At 37.3% G+C, this 16,592-nt stretch overlaps 1 protein-coding gene across 4 annotated transcripts in view; it reads right to left on the bottom strand.

Moving 5' to 3' along the window:
* Tmem62 (transmembrane protein 62) overlaps positions 1-16,592 on the bottom strand; it is a 40,868-nt gene that overhangs the window by 15,994 nt on the left and 8,282 nt on the right. For 2 of the 4 annotated variants that reach the window (XM_005381361.2, XM_005381362.2), the window contains exons 3-8: positions 16,087-16,224; positions 13,359-13,404; positions 9,725-9,866; positions 6,335-6,459; positions 6,048-6,170; positions 2,928-3,083 (exon numbers count right to left, since the gene is read on the bottom strand). In XM_005381361.2, the coding sequence (XP_005381418.1) occupies positions 2,928-3,083; positions 6,048-6,170; positions 6,335-6,459; positions 9,725-9,866; positions 13,359-13,404; positions 16,087-16,224 (730 nt within the window). The remainder of the gene's footprint in view (positions 1-2,927; positions 3,084-6,047; positions 6,171-6,334; positions 6,460-9,724; positions 9,867-13,358; positions 13,405-16,086; positions 16,225-16,592) is intronic. The other 2 variants (XM_005381364.2, XM_005381363.2) reach the window with 1 other exon arrangement.

The following is a 16,592-nucleotide window of genomic DNA, read 5'->3' as shown; positions in this document are numbered from 1 at the left end:
AAAAGCACATATAAAATGCACAGCTTTAGGTATTTGTCATTATTTTTTAAAAGGACAATAATACTATTACGAAAATATCTAAGTATAGGCAGAACCATCACATTGTAGGAATTACTCAGACAGCGGGTTCTTTCTAAATGGTAGCTTTTAGGGTTGTACAATTTGGGGAACATGAGTGGCTGAGGAATTAGGAAATATGCTTTTACTTTTTAGAAAGGAAAATCAGTTTCTTTTGACAAAACCATCTAGTGTACATTCAAAGTTCTTTCTAAAGAAATGTCTGAAGTTCTAGTTTTTCTCTTAGGAAGAAAATACAAGCAGATACCTCATTTTGTTAATTTAATGCCAAGCCCATCATTTACTCATTTGGTTCCAAATATATTTGCCCAGAAAAGGATCATATCCAGGGCTGGTCTACAAGGACTTTTTTTTAAAAATTAGATTTTATTGGTACATTTTAGATATACATAACAATCAGATTCATCAAAGAGAATTTGTACCTGTACATGATATAACTTGTTTTTATAGGGCTGTACAGAGATTATAGCGCCTATCCCTGCTATCCAGCTCCTATCAAAAAAATGGACTGACAGATGTGTGCCACTTCAGTAGTAATCAGAAGAATAAATATAAACTGGGTGTGGTGGCCCATACCAGTAATCCCAGCACCCTGGGAGGCTGAGGCATGAGGATCACAAGTGCAAGCCCAGCCTGGGTGATTTAACCACTTAGCAAGACCCTGTCTCAAAAAAATAAAAGGAAAAAGGTGGATAGTGGCTATAGCTCAGTGTAGAGGCCTTGTATTCAGTCCCCAGTACTGCAATCAATTAATCAATAAACAGCTTGTTACCATTTTTTCAGATTAATTACTAAATATTTTTAAAAATTATAATACCCTAGTAATAATCGGAGAGCTGGAAATATTGCACTCATATTGCTTGGTAACATCATAACAGTATCCATTTTATTTTAGTTTTTTTTTTTTTCCCCCCCAGTACCAGGAATCGAACTCACAACCTCGTGCTTGCCAGGCAGGCGCTGTGCCACTAAGCTAAATCCCCAGCCCCTCCATTTTATTTTAAAAGTAACTGGATACCTGGTACACTGCTGGTGGGTGGGAACATAAAATGGTGTGGCCATCATAAAAAACAGCATGGCAGCTCTTTAAAAATTAAATCACCATATGATTTAGCAATTCCACTTCTGGGTATATACCCCCAAAAAAGTACAAGCAAGGACTTGTCATCAATGACTACAGTGAAACTTGGCGTGGTGGCACACACCCAAAACCCCAGCTCTCAGGAGGCTGAGGCAAGAGGATTGGTGAGAGTCTGAGGCAGCCTGGGACACATAGTGAGTTCAAGGCGAGCCTAAACTAAATCAGGTCCGTGGCTGCCTGACACTGTCTTGAATCAATTCAAAACCTTTACCTTTCAAGGTCATTTTAACTTTGGGGAAGAGCCAGAAGTCAACAGCACAAGATTTGGTAAAAAAGGTGAATGCGGACACACTGTGATGTTTTTACAGGCCTGCATTTCTGTTGGGTGGCATTCAGCAGTAGCAGTCACTGTATTTGCGAACACACTTCGTAAAGACACTCACAAAAGAGAATTCAGGAATCGCTTCAGAAAGTGACAAAAATGCTGGGCATAGTGGCACATGCCTGTAATTCCAGCACTTGGAAGGATGAGGCAGGAGGACTGTCATGAGTTCTAGGCCAACCTGGGCTACATAGTGAGTTTAAGGCCTGCCTGAACTACATAGTGAGATCCTGTCTCAAAGAACAACAAAAAACAAACAAATAAACAAAAGGCCCAGAGAAGAAAATGGCAAAAATGATGAAATAATTGGACATGTTGGCACACACCTGTAATCTCAGCACTTGGGAGGCTGAGGCAGGAGGATCACTGTGAGTTCAAGGCCAGCCTGGGCTACATAGTGAGTTCAAGGCCAGCCTGCACTACATAGTGAGACACTATCTCAAAAAATTAAAACAAACAAACAAAAAATGATGGAACAATTGTATCTGAAGCAAGAATATTTTGAGGGAGATTAATGGCAATATGTCTTTTAGTGTAATAAATTTTTTAACTTATACTTTCACCATATATTTCAATCATACCTCATAGCTTTGGTCTTTTTGCAAGGCTATGTAGTAATATGTAAAAATATTTCTGAGACAAGATATAAAATTTTGAAAGTATTTCAGAGGGGAATATGCGTATTATGACTATAACAATGTAAAAACATGCAAATAAGAAAGCTGTGACCTGGGGGTGTAGCTCAGTGGAACCGCTCTTGCCTAACATGCATAAAACCTTTAGTTAGATCCCCAGTACAACAAAAAGAAATAACAACAATAATAATGGGCTTCTAAACCAGGGATAAGCCCAGTACTTGGGAGGCTGAGGTAAGAGGATCACTGCACATTTGAGGCCAACATGGGCTACATAGTTCAAGGCCAGCCTGAACTACATAGTGAGACAGTGTTTCAAGGAAAAAAAAAAAAAGATAATAGGCTTTTGCATAATGTTAAAAATTTCATCAGCTTAAAAAGTCTATACATTTTAGCTGGATGTGGTGGCACACGCCAGTAATTTCAGCACCTGGGAGGCTGAGGCAGGGTAGCCATGAGGTCAAGGCCAGCTTGGACTACACAATGAGTTCAGGGCTGGCTTGAACTACATAATGAGACTCTATCTCAAAAAAACAAACAAGTCTATACTTTTTGAATGGGAATGAAGCAGTAAGCAATTTACCTTTCAGGTTTAGGTTGTTGAGAAAGCTGAAGTGGGACATCTTATAGCTTTTACATGGGAGTTATTCTCCTTCAGTATCATTTTTACAAGGATTTACAATCATTTTTACAATTACATATTCTCCATCAATATCAAACTGAAACTAAATTCTAAAAAATGACAACATACCTGATATGTGTTGAGTGAAGGAGTCTTTCTAAAGGTTCGTGTTTAGCACAGCTATAGAGGAGGGATTTAGGATTGGTGATAAGAACCACAGGCCACTTTCCAAAGGTCAAATCTGCAAAGCTGAAGAGGTCATGATCAAAAGCAAAGATCCGGTACCTAGACACCAGAAGACAGAAAAGTAATTTAGTCACAAGGGCATGAAAGTAATACAACAAATGTAAAAAAAAAAGACTTTACATAATGGATTTGAATACAGAGGCAAGTCGGGGATATAGCTCAGTGGCACAAGTGCCTGCCTGGCAAGTGCAAGGTCATGAGTTCAATTCCTGGTACAAAAAAAATAAATAAGTAAAAAAATGAATACAGAGGAAAAGGGCCAGAGATACAGCTCAGCAGCATAAGAGGCTGCCTGGCAAGCACAAGATCCTGAGTTCGATTCCCGGAACAAAAAACAAAGGTTAAAAAAAAAAAAGCAGAGGAAAAAATATTGTTTCTTCGTTTTTCTGTCCTTACCCCATCACTTGATCCTCTCATTTGACATACTTACGGGGCTCTGACTGAGGCAATTAATTAATTAATCAGGTTTTTTTGTATTGGGAATTGAACTCAGGACCTTGCACTTGCCAGGCAGGCACTTGTGCCCCTAAACTATATCCCTGGCCCAATTAATTGCTTTTTTAAGACAGGGTCTAGCTATGCAGTTCAGGCTGGCCTTGAGTTCACTATGTAGCCCAGGATGGCCTCACACTTGCAGTGATCCTCCTGCCTCAGCCTCCCGAGCAAAGAAATTATTAATTCTGACAGAAACAGTAATGTTCACCAAATGCTCCATGTGCTTTCCAGCATTTCCCAGTCTCCTTGGCATTAAGTTGGGGCCACGTGACTTATTCTAGCCAAAAGGTCTGAGCAGAAGTGATATGTACCACACTTTTGATCCAAAGAATTTAAGAGCCAGTGTGATGTGCTCTCTTCTCTGCTCTGGAATGGGTGTGTTACAGTGGTATTATAGGATAAGGGAAACTGGAATTCCTGGGTCATCCATGCAATACAGTTGCCCTAGACTCACAGGAATGAAAAATAAACGTTTATTATGTTAACACTGGTATTTCTGGATTTATCCATTACAAGGTTCAGCCTGATAATATCAATACTCTGTTTCAAAATCTTCTATTGTAACTTAAAATGTTTATAATGACAGGTAAAGGTTAGGTCCTTTCAATAAAACTCCAAAAGCTGTAATACAAAAAAGCAGGTGGAAAAAGAAAGAGAAGAAATGGTTCCATAGTTAACACAGTTTGTAACAATATCATTTAGATGTAATAAAGAAGCTGACCTAACATTTGAGGGGAAAAGGAAGGAAGGGAAAAGAAAAAAACAAGAAAAGAAGGAAAAATGGAAACACAGCTTTTATAAATAAGGAGGGGAAGTGGGCTGAAGAGAGGGTAGGGAAAAATAAAAGAATCAAGTTATATCATGTACAGGTACAAATTCTCTACGATGAACGTGATCATTCTGTATAACTAAAATGTACCAATAAACTTAATTTTAAAAAAAGAAGCTGACCTAGAGTTAGGAAGGTTATCTCACAAAAGACATCATAAGGCAGCCCACAGCCTCACCATCATGGATAGATAGGTCTTAACTCAAAGTAATTACAGTTGCCAGGCAACAACAGGCCTCAGCATAGCTCTTACAGTTTCTTAAAAAGGTAACCACAATGATGAAGTAATTTCCAAGACGTAAAGGTGCTTTTTAATTAATGGAAATAGTTAAAAATAAATAACATATGCAGCCCAACAACCAATATTGAGGGCCTAATATCTTCAGAGCGCTGGATTTAAATAAATTAAGTAATAGAAAATAGGATGGTACTTTTTTATGAACTATTTCACTTAAGTACTTCTCTAAAAAAGAAAAAAATATATATTCAATTACACTACATATTTTTGATAAGTAACTTTTTCTTTTGGGGGGGGCACAGTGGGGAGACTGGGGTTTAAATCTAGGATTTTTACACTAAGCTACATCCCCAGCCAGTCAGTTATTTTATTTTTTAGTTTTTGGAGATGGGTCTCACTAGGTAGTTCAGGCTAGTCTTGAACTCACTATATAGCCCAGGCTGGTCTTGAACTCAGGGCAATCTTCCTGCCTAAGACTCCTGAGGGCTGTGATTACAGGTGTGTACCACCACGCCCACCTATTTTTTTTTTTTTTTTTGAGACAGTCTTGCTATGTCACTAAATTGACCAGGCTAAGCTCAAACTGGTAATCCTCCTGCCTCAGCCTCCCAGAGGGCTGGGGTTAAAAGTGTATACTACCACACTCAGCTGAGTAAGTTTTTATTAGAAAGACTTTAAAACTTAACAAAATCAAATGTCATTTATTTAAAATTTTAAATCACTAACATCTCATAGCAATAACTAGATATAAAATTCTTTTATAAATAAGGAGGGGAAGTGGGTTGAAGAGAGGGTAGGGAAAAATAAAAGAATCAAGTTATATCATGTACAGGTACAAATTCTCTATGATGAATGTGATCATTACGTGTAACTAAAATGTACCAATAAACTTAATTAAAAAAATTGTCTTTAGACAATTAAAAGACAAGTAAAACAATAACACTTCTAAACTGAGCATGGCGGCACACACCTGTAATCCCAGCACTCAGGAGACTGAGGCAGGAGGATTGCCATGACTTTGAGGCTAGCCTGAACTAATAGCAAGACTCTGTTTCAAACAAACAAACACACAAAAAGAAAAGAATAACACTTCTAGTCCTAATGCTTCTCCAAGTATCATCCAGACACCAATATAGATCAAGACCAATACAACCTCTATTGGAAGGGCCTAGAAACTTTTATTTTAATAAGTTCCTCCATAATTCTTATGCAATTTAAAACTATTTCCTTAAAAGTTCAACATGACATAGTGATGGCGATAGTACTGCTACCACAAGGCTTTTTTATAGTGACAAAGATTGCCAGATACATAAGTTATTGTAGAAAAACAGAAATACCCAAGTTTTTCCTTAACTGGGACCACCCATTATATCAATAAGCAAAGTACCACCGTTTCAGCAAGCTTCTGTACATATGCTTTATTTGGGGGTAGTTCCCTTACCTTCTGTTATCTTTCCAGTCTCCCACTTCAAGTTCCAAAGTGCCCTGGAAGTGACGAGTATGCAAAACGGGCATCAGTCCACCAAGTGTATGCAGGTGGCCACACAAATACGCTGTCGCCGAACTAACCAACGAGAAATAAACAGAGTAATGAACGAGGACAGCCTGTGATGCCAAACTGTGATTGCCATGACTTTGGTAGTAAGAGTGTCTCTTTCAGAAAGCAAGATAGGCAAGGCAATAAAACAACTAAAAACAATTAGTTTTGATTTTGGAAGTTTTCTTTACCTCATTGTTGACTGGATTCCTGGAGATGGAGAAAGCATAGTGGACGTTGTAAAGTGTCCAAACCAAACTGTATGGTTGCTCCAACTACTTTCTTTGGCTAGTAATAAGAGCTCCTGCATCTGTTTCTGAAACAGAAGAAAAATGGAAGGATCTTTAATTAGGGTACAGGCTGAAATTCAATATGAACAAGTTAAATAACTCCTCTAAAGGTTTTTTTGTTTGTTTGTTTGTGTCTTTTTGAGACAAGGTCTCACTATGCAGTTCATAGCAAGACCCACTTTGAGCTCACTTTGTAGCCCAGGCTGGTCTCAATCTCACAATTCTCCTGCCTCAGCCTCCCAGGTCCTGGGATTGCAGGTGTGCGGCACCACAAACTTTAAAAGTTTTATAGTGTTATAGTTTTATAGTGTTAATTACATTGTATCTAGAGCCTATACCCTGCTAAGTTAATGACATGAATGGACATGTGTAAGTTTTTGTTTTTGTTTTTGTTTTGTTTTGTCTTTTTGAGACAGGGTCTTGCCATGCAATTCATGCTGGCCTTGAGCTCACTTTGTAGTCTAGGCTGGCCTTGAACTCATGGCGATGCTACTGCCTCAGCTTCCCTAGATGGGATTACAAGCGTGCACCATCACACTTGATCGATTCAAACTGTTTACACCAGGTAGTATGGTATATCTTAGCACTTAGATGGCTGAGGCAGGAGGACCACTGTAAGTTCGAGGCCAGCATGGGCTACAAAGTGAATGCGAGACCAGCCTAAGCTACATAATGAGACCCTGTCTCAAGAATATAAAATAAAAGATTTAAACTATTTTCACACATATTACACATAGTTTATTTTATCCTAAAAATAACTGCAATAAGTAGGACAGGTATTATCCCCATTTGACAGGTAAAGGAAATTGGGAAATATAGAAATCATCACTAATCTTTAGGTTTGTTTAATAAAGATTGTAATCTTTGTAACAAAAAGGACATTGAAACTAAACTTCTAAAACAAATTTCTAAAACTAAAATGTGTAAAGTATGTCCATAGCCTGAGCACGGTGGCACATGCTTATAATTCTAGCACTGGGGAGGGTAACATAGGAGTATCACTGCAAGTTCAAGGCCAGCTTGGGCTACATACTGAGTTCAAGGCCACCCTGGACTACATACCAAAGCCCTATCAAAAGAAAAATCAAAACAAAACAAAACAAAATCCAGGTGTGGTGGCTCACACCTGTAATCTCAGCACTCCAGACTGAGGCAGGAGCACTGGAGGATCACCTGAGTTCAAGGTCAGCCTGGACTACACAGTGAGTTTGAGGCCAGCCTGGACTACATAGCAAGATTCTGTCTCAAAAAAAAAAAAAAACAAAAAAAAACAAAAGCAAACAAACAAGCAAACAAACAAATACGTCCACAGAAATGCTCGTACCCAAGTGTTCAAAATAGCTGTACTCATAATACAGTAACCCAAAACTAGAAACTATCAACAAATTCTACTATATCTATAGAATGGAATACCACTCAGCAATGAAAAGGGAATAACTACTGATTAACATAACCATGCTGAACATAAAAAGCCAAACCTTTAAGCAAGGTTAAAGGAAAATTAAAGAGAAAGGTATGATAAAGTATGTTAAAAAAAAAAAAAAAAGGAAGAAGCCAGATCCAACAATGCATACTGTATGATTTCATTTACATAAAATCTTAGAGCAAACAAAACTAATTTATACTGGTAGAAAACCAATCATACATTCTATAGGACGTAAAGATATATTATACTTTCCAGGGTGATGGAAATGTTGTACATCTTGATTGTGGTGACTGTCATACCATATGCACATGTGTCAAACTTCAAAACATTTAAAATGAGTCTATTTTATTATATGTCAGTCACACATCATACAGCTGATTTAAAAAATAATTTGCATACACACAAATGTGCATTAGTATTATCTGTCAAGTACTCACAGCAATAAATTTCTGGGGCCTACTTCCTCTTCAGCAAGTCTGGAAAGACCAGGAAATCTGAATTTTATACTACTACCGTTGATTTCCATGTACATACCTGATCCTTAAACTGTACCTTTTAAAAAACTATCCTATCAGGAGGCTACGGCAGGAGGATTGCTATGAGTTCACGGCCAGCCTGGGCTACATAGTGAGTTCAAGGCCAGCCTGCACAAAAAGCAAACACCTATCTTAAAAAACAAACAATAAGGGGGCTGGGGATTTAGCTCAATGGCACAGCACCTGCCTGGCAAGCACAAGGTCATGAGTTTGGTTCCCGGTACCTGAAAAAAATCAAAACCAAAAAAAACCAAAAAAGCAAACAATAAAACAAAACAAAAAAACCCTAAAAAAAAAAAAAAAAAAAACTATTTTAAGAAATAGAATTTAATCAACTCTGACTAAAGGTACGTAGTAGCTAGGAAACAAATATACATTAAATAAAATGCCTAGAATAACATAATGCACTTCAAAATATTTTGTTCAGTTGATTTCAGGCTCCTTTGAACCTTTAAATAACTCTGAACCTCTTTCAGTACTTAGCAAATCTGCTATTTATTATAGTTATTTTTGTCCGGGTCTTATGCCCCACCCCGTTCTTAAGTAGTCTAAGAGGGCAGGAACTTTATCTTATCACCTTTGTACTCTTATATACAGGGACATGTATTTTGTATAGGGGGATGTGCTCATTAAAGAACAACTTGGCATTTATTATACCAAGATATAATGAGAAGTTCTCAGATGTGACTTTATACAGACAGTTGTAATCCACTAGGTTTTCACCTAAACTTATGAAAAAAACATTTGAAATCTGTCCTTCTTTTAGGGCTGGGCATAGTGGTGCATGCCTATAATCCTAGCACTCAGGCTGAGGGCAGGAGAATCGCTGTAAGTTCTAGGCCAGGCTGGGCTACAAAGTGAGTTCAAGGCCAGCCTGAACTGCACTGTGAGACTCTGTGTCAAAAAAGATCAAAAGAAAAAAAAGTTATTTCCCTTATAGATCACCAATTAGTATTGGCAATTGTGAGGATTTAGCAATATACTATTTGGTACACAAAGGTATTTGCCCTGTATCTCTCAAAGTACATGCTACCCTTGGTATATATTTCATAAATGTTCTCTGAATAAATATAAAATATGAGGCAATGCTTCTTTGGATTCTGGAATAAGAATAGGAAGAGCAATAATAGTGCTGAAGTGGCCAATAGCTCTTAGCCATACTTGTAAGCACAATATAATTTTTCTTGAACATTGCTACATAAGAACTTGTTTATCTAGGATAATTTTAAATGATCCATCCATAAATGGATAAAATTAAATGATCCATCCAAGAAAAAAAAAAAAAAAACAAATGGTAAGCTATAAAGGAAAGTGAGATTGTTGTGGTACCTCATCTAAAATTCCAAAGAAATTATAGGGCCTCTTAGGCCCCGGAACTTGAGAGGCATCAACTGAGATGAAAGAATAGTTGCCAAAGGGAGTACTGTGGACATAATGGAAAGAACCGTCCCTGCGCACAGCAGAGTATTTCCTGAAAAATACAAGACAGGATAGTTTTAGTGCAATCATAAAAAGACAGAATTAATTTAAATTTCGTCCCCAAGATAGCACCAATTTTTTCCCCTTTGGAAAGAAGACGTACTGGTCTGACAGAGCACTATAAACTAGATAGATGTAAACTGGATTAATTAATTAAAAGTTTCAAAGTTCTTGAAATGTCTCTAAAGACCCATGTAAAATAATTTTATCAATAACCAAACACAAGGTCCCCAAATAAAGCAAAAAAGAAAGCTATTTTAGGCAGTTGCTTAAATATTCAAAACTAAATGAATCAGAATCCAGTAACATAGTACTTATCAATCACTTAATAATTTAATACCTAGCAGAAGTCTTGGTGTAGTGAGATACAAAAGGTGTTCTCTTAAAGCAAAACCAGAGGCTTAATTTACAAGGAAGACTTGCAAAGGTGACTTTATCAGGTCAGAAGAAAAATGTTAATCTACCTGGGTTGGTAAATCTGATTTGGTTCCCTAAAAACATATTGATAACATATATGGTTATCAATAATATCTAGTAACGAAAGTCCTCATTACTCTTAGTGTCAATAATTACTTAAAGTGACCATATAGTTGGATGGTGAAGAATAGGAAGAAAGAATGGGTAAGGCCGTACAAGCATGCATTCACTGAGTTTTTGAGTAAATGAGAAGAAAAGTATTGGTTCTAGTAGGGCCAGACCTGTATTATTCAAATGTCAGAACCCCAGAAGGGTAGCATCTTTTATCTAAGTGTCTTACATAATGTTTTACCTAAGAGTATACAGTATATACAAAATTACAAATAAGCTGGGCACAGAAGCATATGCCTACAATTCTAGCACCCTGAAAGGCTGAGCCAGGAAGACTGCCTGGGCAACTAGACTTAGAAAGACCTGTCTCTAAATAAAAAATAAAAAATTTTAAAAGAGCAGACCAAATTACAAATAACTTACAAAGCTTTTTTTTTTTTTTTTTTTTTTTTTGGTTTTTCTCCGGTACCGGGAACTGAACTCACAACCTTGCGCTTGCCAGGCAGGCACTTCTGCCGCTGAGCTAAATCCCCAGCCCACTTACAAAGCTTATTATGCTAGGAGGTAGCCATGTTTAAGCAAGAACAACCATCAAATATATCATAAACAAAATAAATATATTATCATAGATACTACAATTAATACCAAAAATTAGTCATGCCCAATTTAAAGAAAGTCAACAGGTTCTATTGCCTCTCTTCTTAGTATTTTTTAAAATTCTATTTCACATGAATTTTTTATTTCACATAAAATTTTATTGCACATGAAAATTTTTATTTATATTTTTTCTTGTTTGTTTTTAATTATTCCTCAGGATTTTGTAATCTTATATACATTCCTAAATTTTTACACATTAAAATTTTTCCTAAATTTTTTACACGTTAAAACCCAACTGTTTAAAAGCAGCTACTTGGAAAGCACAGGTTAAAATAAATATACAATGTTAACATTTTTTGAATTCTAGTCTTTAGCATTTTCAACATCCAGATGCAACTTTAATTTTTCTATAATATTGATATCTCTAGCAAAATGTCATTTATTAAATTCAGGTGACTAGGAACAAATATATATAGGTGACCAATCACGTTACTTTCAGAGTAATTACTCAGACCCCTGTTAATCCTGTTAATTCTTTTTGACAATGTCCAGCTCCATGTCCACAGTCACCATCAAAGGTACAAAAGCTAGCAGTGGTGATGGGGTGGTGCATGCCTATAATTCTGGCTGCTTGGGAGGCCGAGGCAGGAGGATCACAAGTTTGAGGGCAAGCCAGGCAACTTAGTGAGGCCTTAGTGAGGTCTCCAAGTAAAAAGAAAAAAGGGTTGGGGGTGTAGCTCAGTGGTAGAGAGTCCCTATTGTTCAATCCCTAGCACTGCCAAAAAAAAAAAAAGAAAGAAAAGTATAGTTATAGAAAGTGGCCGGGTGTGGTAGCACATGCCTGTAATCCCAGCACTCAGGAGGCTGAGGCAGGAGAATCGTTGTAAGTTCAAGACCAGCCTGGGCTACAAAGTGAGCTCAAGGCCAGCCTGAACGGCATAGTGAGACCCTGTCTCAAAAAGACAGAAAGAAAAAAAAAAAAAAAAGAAGGAAAGTGAAAGGTTTTTTATCTCTGACCTTTTGCTTTTTCATAATCACAAGAGGACAACTTCCACTTCTAAATTAAAGTGACTCTAATAACACCAGTTCAGTTAATTAACCAGTGCTTTTTCCTGTCATCCTCAAATTGATGTCACCATCCCCACATCAAAGAATACTGTTCAGACAGGCATGTTTTCTACTCACTTGGGCCCTGTTATGGCTTGTACGTAGATGTGCCCCACTGTCTCATGTGGTCACAGGTGGGGCTTCTCAGAGTTGGCTGGATCTAGGGTATATGGAGCTGGGATTGAGGGTGTGTGGTACTAAATCAGTGCACTGGTTGGTGTAGCATAGTTCTGGGTATGGATAATGCGAAGGCCCAGCCTGGGTGTGGGTACAGCACTTGAATGGCAGGTGGCCTGATCGGGATAAAATGGACAGGTAGGCTGCTACCGCTGCTGCTGCTACTACGATGCCCTTCTGCTACATCCCCCTGCGTTGGAGCCAGCCGATTATGGACTGAAATCTCTATGAACTGTGAGCCAAAATAAACCTTTCTTTCTTTAATTTTGGATGTCATGTATTTTGTCTCAGCAATGTAAGTAAGTGACTAAGGCAGGCCCTTTCCATGTGACTGGACTATTGCCCGATCTTATTATTTGGTACATATAACTGCAATCTCTCCCTTTCTTCCTTTTGTTATGAGAATACCCTTTTTAAAATACTATTTTTATTATGGTATGAGGTTTCTTAAGACCCTAAACTGGATCATGAACCACCCATGACATCTACATTTTTATACCGGTTACTTAAGATTAACAAAGCTGCCGAGAACTGAAAGCACAACTACAACCAGAAGAATCATGCCAGTGCACTGACACTAGAGAATCAGTACTGTAACTCAGAGCTCCCCAGCTCTTTGTACATTCTCCACATATCAAGACAATGTTGATATTTGCACGGGACAACATAGTGAGGGGTGGTCACTGAGCCCTGCAGCCATCCCAGAGGCTGAGAGAATCAGTATCTCAGCCTTCAAATACCAGTGGGCACAGCAATGTGGCCAGAAAGCTCTGATCTAAGTGACTTCCACTAGATATTACAATGGCCAACAAAAAGTCTGTGTGGATATTAAAAGTACCACTGGCAACACTACGTTTTAAAGTATCTGAAGCAAAAAGAAAGAAAATGTTCAAATAGAAAGAACAGAATTTGTCACACACACACACACAAAAGAAAGCTTCCTTTGCAAAATTACCAAAGGTTCTTTAACAGAAATTTTATCTGTTAAAGAATGTTTTCACTCATTCATCGAATTGACTATACCCTCCTCATAATAGTCTCTACTTAGTGGTCTGTCTTCTGTTCATTTTGGTACCTGTAATAATTCTTCACGCTCTCCAGACTTGGAATGTTGTACATATCTAATTAAAAAGAAAAAAAGAGCAAACATTCATCTACAAGAAAAAGAAAAATGGAAACAATTTTTTTCTATGCACTTAAAATGGCAGAATGCCACTCAATTAGATTGGTAATTTAAAAAATTTGATAGCTTTGTAGAACTCAGATTATCTGAAACCTTTAAGGCATCTAGTACAGTGGAGAATAATAGGTACTCTTATATTTTATTCAAAACAAATTGGGGCTGGGGATTTAGCTCAGTGGCACAGCGCCTGCCTGGCAAGCTCAAGGTCGTGAGTTCGATTCCTGGTACCGGAAGAAAAACAAACCAAAAAAAACCAACAACAACAAAAAATAAATAAATTAGGTTGAAGTCATAAGATTGCAATATTGCTGCTGTTTCAGTCATCTAATCCTAGAAGCCAAAAAAAAGTGAATTCAGGCCTGCTTCATATATTTATGCCACGTGCTTCTAAACAGCAGATCACAGCCAGGTGTGGTGGCGTACACCTGTAATCTCAGCACTCGGGAGGCTGAGGCAGGAGGATTGTTGCAAGTTCGAGCCCAGCCAGGTCTACAAAGTGAGCTCAAGGCCAGCCTGAACTGCATAGCGAGACCCTGTCTCAAAAAGACAAAAACAAAAACCAGCAGATCACTTTGATATAAGAGACAAATCCTGCCTCTTTAAATCTTAAAAAAAAGATTCAGTTGGAAAATAATTACAAAATAGTAAGGTTTAGGATATCATAGAATACTTATCTGGAAATACAATGACTATATACAGCTTGACTACCTGGCTGCAATAAATAAAACTGTTTATTGCCTTTGATTTCTAGGAATCCACTATATTTCTAATAACTTTATAATAAACTATAAGCCCAATAGGCCAAAAGAAATATTAATATGAATGTAATCCTTTTGCTAAATAAGAGACCAATTCTGTTATAACTGAATCTTTTGACTTTTTTTGTTGTTGTTGTTGTTTTGGTACCAGGAATCAAACTCAGGACCTCGCACTTGCCAGGCAGGCACTTGTACTGCTGAGCTATATACCTGGTTTTATAACTGGATCTTAACAAAAAACCAAAACTAGCTTCCTTCCTTATCTCAATACGTACTAAAAAAAAAAAAAAAAAACAAACAAAAAAACCTCATACCACAAGGATTTATGCCTGTACAAGTCAAATTACATTATTATGCACTCCAAAGTGCTACCCAGATTATTTAATCCTAAGAATCTTTTTGATATATATTACATAAAATGAAGAAGTCAGTAGTTTGGTTTGGAAAGCTTTTAAAAATATGTAGATTTACTATATATTGCAAAAGAGTTTGATCTAGACCTCTAATTAAGATCAGGAAGAAAGGGAAACATAAATATACCAGACAAAGTTGTTAGCCAAATAGGTGATGTTTAATTTGTAATGCCTAGCTGCTTTGTAACAACTATTTATAATCAGGGCATTTTCTGTTTTTGTTTTATCAAACTAACTGCTATGTATTTCACAAGGCAGTTATCTGTTTAAAATCATAGTCTTTTAAAAAATATAAATCAGTGGGCTACCCCATTCAGGATACCTCCTAGAAATCCCGGAGCTTTCTCTTTCTTATTTAAAAAAAAACTTCCCTAACCTCAAAAAATACAGATAGATACATAGATATTAGCAATGAATAATTAAATAAATAAGAAAGTCAACCTTTATAAAACAAAACTTTTCTCAGGACTCTTCTGGAGAAAAATTCATTTCCCTACTAATATAATAATTATAATCCCCCAAAGGGAAGGAATTACCCATTTTTCTTCCTACGTCTAGGGGGATTTGTGTGCTATGGAAAATTTTTAACGTTTATACAATGAAATTCTTTTTTTGGTGGTGTATACTTCTATGGATTTTGACAAATGCACAGTCATATATTCAAGACCACAATCAAAGTATAGGACAGTGTCATCATCCCCTAAGATACATTCATGATGCCTTCTTGTAGTCGGTCCCTTCCTCCACCCCTGCTCCTGGTAACTGTAACCTGTTCTCTGTCTATAGTTTTGCCTTTTCTAGAATGTCTATAAATAGAATCATCCAGTATGAAGATTTATGGCTTTAGCTTCTTTGACTTAACAAAATGTAGGGTTTTGTTTGTTTGTTTTGTTTTGTCTTTGTTGAGACAGGGTTTCGCTACACAGTTCAGGCTGGCCTTGAACTCACTTTGTACTTCAGCCTGGCCTCAAACTCTGATCCTCCTGCCTCAGCCTCCCGAGTGCTAGGATTACATGCTTGCGCCACTATACCTGGCTTCAAAATGTAGGTTTTAAACAAACATTTGCCTAATGAATTTTGGCAGAAGATTTTCTCCCAGATAAAGAAGAAAATGCTATACCAACTCTGATTGCAAAGGCCAATAATGACACCTGAAGTATTTTTGTGTTGTTTTTTTTTTTCTTTTGGTTTTTCTCCAGTACCGGGAATCAAACTCATGACCTTGTACTTGCCAGGCAGGCACTGTGCTGCTGAGCTAAATCCCCAGCCCCAACATCTGAAGTTTTAAAATCACATACTATTAACTGTACAGTATCATGTGGCCTTCAGTAAGTCCAAAGTTATGCTACAATTTCCCATTTTATAATTTTACATTCTTAAATTGAAGAACCTAGGTTCCTAAATGAAAAAAAGATCTAGTCTTTATTATATCTGGGACTTTGCTCTTACCATGATTTCCTTTGATATCCAGCCACTTGGTTTTTTCCATGACCCTTGTCTTCTTCAGAATCCCATGGTAAGTTTGCCACTCCACCTCCTGCTGCCTGGATCCCAGCTGTTCCTTTGTTTTGGCATCTGTCAGGTCTCCTGTAGATTTACATAAGAAATGAACTATAATGTAAAATAAACTCCAGGGAGTTCAAAACTTTTGAAAATGCACACTGAAAGAACAAAGATACATAGTTAAACTACTCAACATGTATGAATACAATCATTTATGAGTCCATGTATGTCCAAAGCAAGTCATCTAAACTATCAAAACTGTGTCATCAAGGGCTGTGTTTATCATGTTAACAAGTCTCTATTTAACCTGTGAATGTAGAAAAATATGTATCTTTAAAGAAAGCAGTACAAGACTGGTTTAGTGGTGCACACCTGTAATCCCAGCACTTGGGAAGCTAAGGCAGGAGGATCACTATGAGTTTGAGGCCAGCCTGGGCTACAAAGTGAGTTCA

Source organism: Chinchilla lanigera, unplaced genomic scaffold (assembly GCF_000276665.1).
Source record: "Chinchilla lanigera isolate Chin_1 unplaced genomic scaffold, ChiLan1.0 scaffold00015, whole genome shotgun sequence".
Lineage (NCBI taxonomy): Eukaryota > Metazoa > Chordata > Mammalia > Rodentia > Chinchillidae > Chinchilla > Chinchilla lanigera.
Note: the sequence above shows the minus strand (reverse complement) of the source record. Positions and strands in the feature narration are given on the sequence as shown.